The 12169-nt window shown below is 36.0% G+C and overlaps 1 protein-coding gene and 1 pseudogene across 1 annotated transcript in view; both read right to left on the bottom strand.

Annotated features, from left to right (window-relative positions):
- Nucleotides 1-919: 919 nt before the first annotated feature.
- Nucleotides 920-1878, bottom strand: LOC126792712 (ornithine decarboxylase-like; annotated as a pseudogene).
- A 7637-nt stretch (nt 1879-9515) lies between these two features.
- The window catches only part of LOC126792704 (E3 ubiquitin-protein ligase AIRP2-like), a 124748-nt gene continuing 122094 nt past the window's right edge, over nt 9516-12169 (bottom strand). The window contains exons 2-6 of the mRNA XM_050519165.1: nt 11133-11273; nt 10634-10796; nt 10469-10535; nt 10088-10358; nt 9516-9929 (exon numbers count right to left, since the gene is read on the bottom strand). Coding sequence (XP_050375122.1) covers nt 9713-9929; nt 10088-10358; nt 10469-10535; nt 10634-10796; nt 11133-11212 — 798 coding nt within the window. The 5' untranslated portion in view covers nt 11213-11273 and the 3' untranslated portion in view covers nt 9516-9712. The remainder of the gene's footprint in view (nt 9930-10087; nt 10359-10468; nt 10536-10633; nt 10797-11132; nt 11274-12169) is intronic.

Genomic DNA, 12169 nt, shown 5'->3' with positions numbered 1-12169 from the left:
ACAAGTCGCACGGGCATACACGAGTTTCCCTTGTGACCTGAGATTTGCACCCCCCCCCCATGCGCGTACGCGAAAGGGTATAAGGGGGCTTACACACTTTAGAATCCATAAACAATGGATTCTAAATAAAGCATTTCCAACACTTCTTTTTTCCAATGTGGACAAACATTTTCTCTCATTTCAAGTAGTCATCTTTGAGTGACAATTTCGTATTCACCCACTAACCAAATTACACAAACAAACATATGATCTTGTAGCCCTCATTATGGAAAACTTAAATCTATATTCATCTTTGATTAATTATACGTTTAACTTAATTTAATTAATCAATTAAAATTTAATTTTAAATTGTTTATTTAACCATTTTTCCAACAGGCTCAATGTCATATTTGGCCTTGTACCAAGCAAAGTACCGCCTTAAAGAGATTGTTTAACGAATGATGTATTTATGTACTCAAACGATTAACATGTTTCTTTTAAGGATTTGATATACTTCATTGTCATGCAATTTGCGCATATCGAAGCTACGTTTAGGGCTTACATTGCAAGTCTTATTCTTATGAAATCAATTCAAATTTATTACTGTGACCATCAAGCTTATCGCAACAAAATTGTTCATGGACCATTATGTCATTACCTCATTTGATTCTGAGCCAAGTTACACCGCATCAAAACACATTTTACAAAAATAAACTAACGTAATAGCAATCTGATGTGGCTTCAAGGTAATTTTTGGTAGCGTTGTTGGTAACATGGTTCCTGTTCAAACGTATTCCTATGATTGTCTTATTTTAGTTCAATCTAGAGTTTACTTACTTTTTTCTTTCATTGCTCGCTTTTAACATAGCCGGGCATTACTGATCTGTAACATATTTATAATGTAACATACCCTTCTTATATTAATGGATTTCCGATACAATCACGTCGGAGCAAACATAGTCGAACTGTAAGTCGGAGCACCACCGATACCCTTGCCAGTTGCCACATACAATCACGCTTGTGTTTATATCATTGTCCTTACCATGGTTCTTATGTGTTTTTTTAGGAAAATGCACGATTCAACTGGGCCTGTGCGGTCTATACACATCATGGAGCCATAAATCCCTTCATTGATCCAATATTGGTGATGAACTCCCCTCTCACGTGCTTCCCGATGATGTTGGTGGCAAGAGTGAAAGTCATCTCTGCTGCTTTGCAAAGAAGCGACCTGGCTCGGCGATAACTGATAAGTTACATCGCTCCTCTTCAGAGAAGTACTTACCCACGGCGGCCTTCACGGCTGTTGCCGAAGCTTCGAAGCACAATGAATCGGACACAAAGCCACTGCCAATGTTTAACACATTCAAAGCCTGGTTGCCTCTTGAAAAACCACCTTAGCTGCCTTTATATATTGCGGCTTTGTATGCTTGAGAATTGTGGGACTTACTCCCTAGGTGAAATGACACCCCAGCAACTTGGAGTCCAGCAGTTTGAGCGGCTTGGAGAAGCAGGGACACTTCTTCGATCAGGAAAAGCACCGAACTTAAAACTCGTTGGCCACATGCACCCGGCCGCTCCCATCCGGAGCTTTGATGCCGATCAGTTAAGGACATTTCGGATGCAATTTGTGGATCTTAACAATCTCATCAACTGAGTCGAAAGTGGTCAGGTTGATGCCAACTTCGGGGCGTACATCATATATGTGAGAGGTAGCTTTACAAGGATGAGCATAGATCGATGATGCGATCGGGATTGAGGAACTCCCAGAGCCAAAATGGATTCATTCTCAGACCGACTTGCACAGTCAAAACAGGAGCCATGAGCCGCCAAGGTGGCGAGGAGATCCGGGTGTGGATTGCACTTAACAGCGTACAAGGGCTGGACCATCGGAAGATTACGTTTCCAGATTAAATATATAAAATGTTAATGGACCCTAGAACGATTTCTTATTTTCAAAGTTTCAGTGTTGAAACTTCACCATTACAAATTTACAATTGATAGATTAAGAATACTGTTAGTGGAAACACACGGCACCAATTACCCTCCAGGAGACCAGGAAGGGTTGTAGCTAGGCAACACAGAATCAAGCAGAATGTTAATTATAGTTAATGTTAGAGTTGATAGTCTGCCTAACCAACTATCAAATCCTTAGAGTTCATGCTTGATTTGCATGCGTATGTATCTAGTTTACTTGGGTCTTCTTGATATAACCCATAGTTAGGCAGAGTATTAACTCTAACGTTGAATACAATTTGATTATCTGTTAGGCAGAGTATTAACGATGTAGTCGATCACCCATTAGCTGGAATGACTAAATGAGATTACTTTGGCGCGCAGAGTAATACATTTGACGTTGCTACGGCTTAATGGAATGTTGTATTATCCTTCCTGGAAGTTCATAACTGGAGTCGTGGAACTTAGGGGGGTGTATTCAACTAGGATTCTATAAAATTTTATTGTATTTGATGAATCTTTTGAAATCTTGTGGTATTCAATTAAGATTTTAAACAATCCATTGAAATCTCAAGGTATTCAATTAAGATTTCAAAAACTCTTATGAATTCTGGTGGTATTTAAAAATCGATTGATTTTGAATGATTTCATTTATTAGTTGATTTTGTTGGATTTTGAAGTATTTTTAAACTATATCATGCTTGTTAGAAATCAAGCATCTAGACATGAGATTTTGATGTATTCTCTCTCTCTCTCAATAAGATCGAAAAATTTTATGTTCTTAATTATGTGTTTTATTTTAATTGCTCAAATCAATACATATGAATGTTTGTTATTGCTTGATATGTATGCATAAAAGATGTCGTTCCGATGAATTTTCTCCTGAAATAGAAAATGATGAAGAACTTAATATGGAAGACGAGAATCTTGAACTACTTTCTCAAAGTCAATTACAACAAAGAGCAAAGGCTAATGCTTGGAGACTTAATATTGCTGAAGCTATGTGGGAAGATAGACCACGGAATTGTAATAATGAAAGTCAAGAAGATAACAATGATATTGAAGGCAATGCGAATGAAAATAATGAGGACAATGCGAATGAGAGGGATCATGAAGATTATAATGACAATGAGGTCGGAATGAATGAGTATGCAGCCTGTTAAAAAAGAAAATCAACTTATTAATTCTCCATATTCTATATTTTATTATTTAATAATAATATATAAATCATACATGCACTTGTGAAATCCAAGCAAATCAAGACAAATCTGGTAAATACAATACAATGAAATCTGGCTGAATCTATGTGGAGTTGAAATAATCTATGGATTTTCAGAATCCATTGATTATAATAAATTAATCAGAATCATTTGAAATCAGAGTTGAATACACCCCCCTTAGCTAGGCTCATGCACGGTTATTTACTATATACTACTCGGTGTTTACTGTTCACTTTAGGTGTACTATTCATAAGGCCTATGTGAGAATACCTGGATTTTCCGGCTTATTTACATAGATGTCACACCCTCCCAGTGGCGGATCTAGGGTCCGAGGAATAGATGAGCGGAAAAAGTTTCAGTTATGTAAAATTTTATTTGCGACAAAAAAATAATGTACATATGTAGATATGTAAAATTATTATAAACTAACAGTAAAATTGGATAACATAAAAAGAAAAGAATAATAATAAATAACATATATATGCAAATTCTAAACCCAATGTGCAGTGATCTTAAACACTGAGCCTTTTTTCTTCATGCATCACTGAGTCTCTCCCTTTATGTATATATAATATAAGACATCACCACTCCATTCCACATTTCTACCATTAACAAAGATGAAATTCAATATCTACCACACATGACAAAGATGAAACCCCACTAGCTCATAACCACAACACATAAGCCAAAGACATATGGAATTTTTACCCAGCAGAAAACAAAGATTAAGCAGGAATGATATAATTCCTACCCAGCTGAAGCTGGGCTTGCGTCCTCATAGATCCACCTCTGCACCCTCCTCCAAGCCAGTTGTTACTATTTATAAATGGCAAAATTGTCCGAAATTGTTGACGGAATTGCAGGATTGCAAAAGGCAGCAGATTAAAAGCCTCACCCTTCACCCTTTTTTCATTTGTGTTATCTCTCTCTCTCTCTCTCTCTCTCTCTCATGTGTGTGTTGTACATTTGCATGCCACCTCTTTAGTTCAAGTGGAGAATAATGGCCAATCAAGAATTCGATCGGATTTTAGAAGATAATTGATGGGTTGGGTAATTTCTTTGTCTACGGTCTTGGTGTTGTGTCATCTGATGGCTGTTTTTATTTTTCTGTTACAGGTTTGGGTTTGCATGGATAGAGATTGTGAAGAACTGAGAATTAGCCAAGTATTTGTTGTTTAGTTAATCGTTGGTTGCTCATTGGGTTTTCATTTTGTTTCATCATGTATTTGTTTATTATTGGCTTAAGTATGGAATTTCTTCAATCATCACTGACTTTGAGAATCTAGGTTTATTTTCAGTAAGATAATGAGCGAATGTTGAAGTTTGAAGAGTGATTTGTTTCGTTTTCTGTTTGAGTTCATTTTATTGATTATTGTCATTGTTATAATTGAAATAGATAAATTGACAAATTTTGGATCTAACCCAAAAGCTAATAGATAAAATTATGGTAAGATTAAAATGAAAAGGAGTTGACTTACAATATATTGGCATGTTGAATTTCAATTTAAAGAACCTTGAGAGAATCATGATAAGAGGGCCTAGCAGCAAGTTGTTCGTGTGGATAATCCATTTTATCTCTTCACTCACGTTTGTAGCCTCCAAAGTTTAATTTACAAAAAGTGAAGCAGATTGATAAATGATCACATAGAAAAGAGACTCATGAGTTCAAAGAATGCAAAAAAAAGAAAATTTGTTCTGACACAAGAGAAGTAAAATGCAGTACTTTTGAAATTATATCACAATTAACTGGAGTCGATTAGTTCATGTCCATGTTTTAAACAACTTATTTGTTGTTGTCTTTCTTTTTGTTTAACGGCAGTATATCTACTGGTTGTGACTACTATGACGAAAAATGTGGTCCAATTTGCAGGATATGCTTTTTATTTTGTCAAATGTCATAAAGCATCCCTTAAAAGTTAAAACTAAGCAACGTTCTCTAGACTATCTACATTGTGTAATCAATGAAAATGTAGTATTTGGCAGCTTGTTGATACCATGGAAGTTTAATGCCAGTTAGCTCTTAAACTTGGTGTTAATAGCTATAATTTTTTTAAGAGCTTAGCCCTCACTTTGCAATTTGAGCTGCACCTCTATATTCATGAACAATTTTGTTACTGTAATTAGTGGCATACTATTTCACAATACTTATAGTTTTCTACCTTTGGTGTTCTTCAAATCGATTCATATGAGATTGTCTTTTTGCTATAGATGGTGTGTGAGATATAATGTATGTGGCCTTTTGTTTTTGGTTTAATGAGTTCTATACATGGCTACTGATTTCAAGAAAGGTAACCAAGTGATGGGGTGAGAGTGAAATTGTTGTGGCAGTAAGAGGGAAGAGGTAGAAACAATGGAGTTCGGTTTCTTAGTAGGATGGTAATTTTTCTAAACTTAGTCTTATTTTGTCTTTTTTTTTTTTTTTTAGGATATTGGTGGATTAGGGTGAAGTCATTTGGTCATGTTTGAATTGATTTCGGCTTTTTGTTTGTTTGTTTTCTCTAAGTATATTTGAATATCAAGACAACAATTTACATATGTACTTGCTCATCAACTAAAGCAAAGTGGAATCAATTTCTTTAAGCATATTTCGTTCTCTCCACATCTATTAAAATTGTGGATAACCAGTGTCTGTTTTTAAATAATCCAAATTTTATTCTTGGTCTTCTTTCAATTCTGAGCAGAACTGAATATGTTTGCAGATCAAGGTTATGTTGGTTTTAATTTCAGTTTGGATTATTTCAGATCATTGATAGTTGGTCTTATTATTTTGGACTTCATAAACCTTGAATATGTTTGTTGGTAGTGTAAGTTCTATATAAATATCACCACTGGTCAATCATAGTGATTTTGTAGCTCTAATGTACTTAAAATGAGTGTATGATTTTGTCAGTTTGTGATTTCAATTGTCAGAGTTGAAAGTTTTTGCAACGTTTCATTAACTTCACGAACGATGATGTTCTCTTCATAAGTTGCTCATGATTTTACCATATTTTTATAAGTGGACTTCAACTTAGGTATAAAGAATTCAGAGAATGCAAAAAATGAAAACATACACAAATACCACGGCAAAAAGCGGGCATGTACCTAGTGTTGTATTAGCCAGCTGCTGAATTTGGTGTTGCAACACATGTTGACCCTCCACACGACTTACTCATCAACCCAGTGTGGCAGGTCAAGGAATTGGAGTTCGGATGAGTTTGAGTTTTTATCAAGTAAAAAAAAATCTCAACAGTGGGAGAGACTTATATTAATTAGGAAAATAGATACACTTGGGGAATCCTTACCCATCAAATACAATATAAGAATAAATTAGATAAATATAACCCTACGGTTCGATAAATTTTCAAAATCAGAGAACACCTATAGATTGAGAAACAATGTTTGTATTAAACAAAATGTAGACAAACACAGTAGCAATAACCATACCAATACAACAATATCAAATTAATTGTAATAGAACCTAAAAGGCTAAAATTAGACTATTGTAAATCAATAAGATTATAAACTAAATTTAGCAAATCATCTAACAAAGTTAGCTTAGAGTTCGTACTAGAAAAAAACATAATCAAATTCCCAATTCAGTATTTGAATGTCGACAACTAGAGATGGCAAACGGGTTGGCCGGTCTATTTTAAGCGAGCAAAAACCGTGTTCGGGCCGTGTTCGGGCCGGCCCTATTATTAATCGTGTTAGGCTCGGGCCGACCCATTTGCTTAAACATTAAGCTCGGCCCGGCCCACGGCTCAAGCTATGTCGGGCCAGGCTCGGGCCTATGCTGGGCCAAGAAGCGGGCCGGCCCGCCCCATTTACATTATAAGACATAATTAAAATAAAAAATATTATGTAATTAGAATATTTGTTTCATATAACTTTTTAGAATAGTAAAATAAATAAAATACTACAACATATATCATAATTTTATTTCTAAAACGTTGCGTATGTCAAAACAATGACGTTTTATTTACTACATTGATAATATTTGTGAAATATTTAGTTAAAATAATGAAAATCAAGAAATTTTAATTTAAAATGTCTAATATTCAAGTTTAATAATGATAATTGTTTAAATATTTATATAAATAACCTAAAATTATGTATTTAAAGGGCCGGCCCATAAATTTATCATGTTCGGGCCGTGCTTGGCTCAAAACGGGCTCGGGCCCGGCTTGGTCCACGAGCTTATATATCTTGACCGACCTGTCCCATTACAATAACGGGCTTGGGCCGGGCCGGGCCGCTAACAGGCTCATGTCATGATAGACCAAATTTTAACGAGTCAAGCCCATGCTAGGTTCGGGCTTTTCGGCCCATTTGCCACTTCTACCGATAACCCAAACATCAATGCACCATTGTTGATTTATCTCACTCCATGCCTGCCTCTATCTACGGATTCTAGGCAAAAACCAAACAAAATTAGAAACAAACTATAACATAATCAAATCAAATAAGAAAACCCAATTAATAGTTCTCTCCCAAATTGAAAATAATCTATTGATTATACTTACAATATGTTTTACCAGAGAAAAGAAGAAGATGGAGGAGTTAGAGCCTCAGAGAAGTAGAATTGATGATGACATGATGTTGAGAGACTAAGAGGGATTTTGAATTTGTTGGAGATAGCGCATCAGTTGATAGAGAGATTGAGAGACTAAGACTGAGAGGCCGAGAGATTTAGAACGGGAAAGAAGCTTTGAGGTTTAATTCATTAATTGTGTTGTGTCTGTAATTGTATATACCTAGTTTTTTTTTTGCCCAAAAGTTTCGGTTGGACTTGAGCCTACCAGCTAAGGGCTTGGATCCGTCACTGCATCAACCTATCGCCAAGTTCAGAAGAACATGCTTACGAAGCTTGTGTGACAAGTTAAGGAGACTTGTCTTTGATGCCTAAAAAATTGTGTCTCAAGTCTAGAGCTGCTAGTGCCACCGTTCCGTATCCAACTCAATTTGAAGTAGTGTCAGCACTTATTTGGAAATGTGCAATGGAAGCATTAAGATCAAACTTCACGTAGATTGTCTACATATCTACGTGAAGTAAATGACCTTACAGATTGACTAGCTCACAAGTAGGTAAGTCGTCTATTGATAATATGTGGTTTGGTGAGACCATGGATGTTCTCTACGAGAATCTTGTCCATTGTAATATTTTTAACACGGATTCAAGTTATATGTTTCCCATCGCAAAATTATTCTATCACAAGAATGAGACCGGGTGTAGTAAGCCTCACAGCTAAGTTGGGTTCCAAATCCAGAGCACAAGAGATAGTACTACGTACATGAAAACAAGTTTATTCAAGTGGAAGGTGATTTTTAAGGCTGTGATCTATGCCAAAAATGGAAGGACCAAAAAGTCCCTTGCGGCCTTCTCAAGATCATTCTAACACATCAAGATTGTTGCAACCTTCTCTAACCACATGTTTAAAAGTTGCTTCTTCGCGGTGAATGTAGTCGCACATAAGTCATTCATTTTCCCAATGGAGCATGGTCAGCAATTTAGCATACATGGACTGCTTCTAAAGCTCTACATTTCCATATTTGATACAGTAAATTGCTAAAAGAGGCTAAAATTGTGTGATGTAGAACAAATGACACAAAGATTCGAAGAGAAAATGGACCGATGCAAGAAAGTGAATGCTGGTACTGTTCATATTTGGGCTATGAGCTCAGAATAGGGCGAATAATACTTTTTCGGAAAAGGAACGGCACCAGAAACCAAGAACGTCGCTTTTTCACGACGTGGGTGCTTTTTCAGACATTCGACGTCGTTTAGACCCTCAAAAACAGCTTTTAGTGTTTTCAGATTTTATTTTAGAATTTATTTATTTTGAATTTTATTTTAACCCATGAGCTTGATTAGGCTTTTGTTAGCGCCATAGGGTTTTGTTTTAGTATTTAAGCTACCTCTTGTGGCCGTATGAGACATATTTCATATAATTCTAGAACTTCTCGTAGATTCAAGAAACCCTAGTCTTGTGGATTCAAAACTGACGTTGGTGGGTTCCAACGGATAAGTTACGCTGCATTATTGTGGCATCATTGTGTGTTCATGAATATATTCTTACTTATATAGGTAATGAAGAATCAACTCATTGAATCTCCTTTGACTCCGTACCACATTTTGATATATAGGAAATCATGTTATGTAATTAAATATTGGAAAGGAAAAAAAATGTAATTTGCTACACATTTATTCATTTTCATGTCTTCTTGACATTCAACGCACTTCTAAGGGTTAAGCCTAGGAATCATATGCTGGAAACAAGAAGTATCTAATAGGCCAACCCATAAGTGAGTTGCAACAATGAGTTTTACATGGAGTTGCTCATTGCAGCCATTTACCTAATAGATTTTGTGCTAAACAATGGATTTCTAATATATGAAACGAGAATTTTGATATTACTAATGAAGCAATCATACACTTGACATCTAAACTTAGATAAAGACAACATAGAACTGTTATTTTGGGTAAGAAATCAAATAAAAGTTCCTTACCAGATTCTATTTACAATTGACAGGAGCCTCATTTCTTTATGTACACCGCCTGTACTTCGTTATTCTTCTTTTCAGATCAAATTCGAGTACTCATAATACACCAAGAAAAGAGCATCTGGATAATCTTTCGGGAGGCTGTTGATGTAGAGGTAAAATCGCAACAGGTCCTCCTTTGAAACGGTTTCGGTGTCGACAACATCATCACTACAAGTGAGCACCCATAAGTCTTCTGAATTAACTCTCTTTATATTACCACGACAGAAAGGACAGGCCTCCGACTTTCTGTTCCTGCAGATCATTAAGCAAAGATTATTTTAGTAAACTAGAAACCAACCCAACATTTCAAGTGCAAAAAAGACTCTTTGGAAACAGCCACTCATGGTTAATGTTATAGGAGTCATAAATGAATAAGAGGACACATTTCAATTTCGAATCTTTGTACATACCAATTTCGGTAACATTTGATGCACATTTCGTGACAGCAATTAGGCAAGACCATTTTGGTGCACGTCTCTAAGCAAATCCCACACTCCTCTTCTCTCTCTAACTCAGTATTGCCAAGACTGCCATCCCCTTTAGTTATCTTCGCTTTGCCAAGACTGCTATCTCCTTTCATTAACTTTTTCCCATAAACTTTCATGCTAGGATGCTCTTCATCAGCACCATCAATGTCCCCACAATCCCCATGAAGCCGCTGAAGAGACGGTAAGATAACAGCTGCAGTTCAATTTCGAACAACCAAATAAAGGTAGAATCAATTTAGTGAAACACAAGTCACTACCAACTGAAATCATAGACAAGTCGAATAACAGGCCAACTTCACATACAATAAAAGTCCCTTAGAGTTGCCTTCCTTCCATGGGTCGAAATCTTCGGTCTGCCGTCTGCGTATACCTGTATCGAAAAAGGCATGCTCAAATTCTACAACAAAGAAAGTAAACTCCCCCATAACAATCAATACACGTTTATAGACTACAGAAGCAGAAACCAACCTTGTAGACACGTATATGGAAGAAATTTAGATATCCCGGAAGTAGACAAGTGCATGAGGAATCAATCCACTGCAACATGAACAGAAAGAGAGGAGCCCAGTGATTGTAGACCAATTTCATTTCAAAACGAACACCACCCTTAGCTCTTGGAATTGCAGCAGCTCTACACATACCATAATCCAAAACCAAAATTAGTACAACACAAACAACAAGCGAAGTACCCACCTTTACAATTCAATCAAGAACTCAACCATGCTCCCCAAAAATCCCAAATTGACAAATAGACAGAGTCACAGAGAGCTAAATATGGACCAGACAATATGGATTCTGCTTGTTCTTGCCTCAATTGGAATCTATGATCTTTGACCATGATTACAAGGCAAAAAAATCTGGACTTGGACTCAAAACACAAAACTTCCCAGTTGAGTAAAAGCTATGCAGAACAAAAACTAAAATTAGCAAACAAAAAGAAATAAACAAGAAGCAAAGCTGTACTCACAGAGAATTGGCATGCTGTATATCAGCCTCTATAACATTCAAAGAGTCTTGGTACGAAGACTGGTAGTATATCATCTCCATCACAACAAAGCAAAGAGACCCAAGAACAGAGAGAGAAACAACTCCTCTCTATGCTCACAAATGTTTAATCTTTGTATGAGAAACCCACAATCGAAAACCAACAAAGGTTTAATCTTTCTGGGTTGTTATGGTCTCTGTTCAGAGAGAGAGCTTCATAGGCGGAGCAACAAAGACAGAACAGAAAGGCTTGTTTCCCTAGGCTTTTGTGTGTGGTTTTTTAATCTAAAACCTTCTGTGACATATAGGCGGCTGAAAATGACTGTTTTCGGTGTTGCTTGTTTCCCTATGGTCACAGACTCACAAATAAAATACGTATAACAAAACTACCCTGCTATGATGATAATGAAGGATTGAAGATGGTTTTTTTTAATAAAAAAAATTCTTCGGAATTTGGAGAAGGACGCCCTCATTTAAATTATGTTCATTATCATATTATCCTTTTTCAAATGTCTTTGATAAGTCAAATAAGAGAAATGATTCTGTTCACAAAGTAATTAGAAGAGAAATGATATTTTTGTGTTGGCTATCTAATCTGGCTTTTACAAATTTGGTTCTCTTTTGAAATTGGGCAAGAACCTTTTGTCTGATTTTTTTAATGAATGAAATTGTTATCATTTCTGAATGGAGCATTATTTATATGGTTTTAGGAACAAATTCCAAGTTTTTAATTCAACTACTTGTTTTTTGTATGATTTTATTTGGTGGTGGGTTTCTCTTATGTGTATTGGAGTATTTATTTTACTGACTCATTATGCAGTCACCTGGTAACCATTGATCAGAGGGGTGGGTCCCATTTTTGGGGTAGGTTTATCCACAGAACATGTCAGGTGGACTTAGTGGAGAATCCCTTAAGGAAAGCAATATATACTTAGCAATTATGAATTATTGATGTTGTGGCAATAAGCAAAAGAAATTTTAGGCCTCAAAATTAGGTCAATTATTTTTTTCCCTACTTGA

This window comes from Argentina anserina, chromosome 4 (assembly GCF_933775445.1).
Source record: "Argentina anserina chromosome 4, drPotAnse1.1, whole genome shotgun sequence".
NCBI classification, from domain to species: domain Eukaryota; kingdom Viridiplantae; phylum Streptophyta; class Magnoliopsida; order Rosales; family Rosaceae; genus Argentina; species Argentina anserina.
This window is presented reverse-complemented; position numbering and strand designations above follow the sequence as displayed.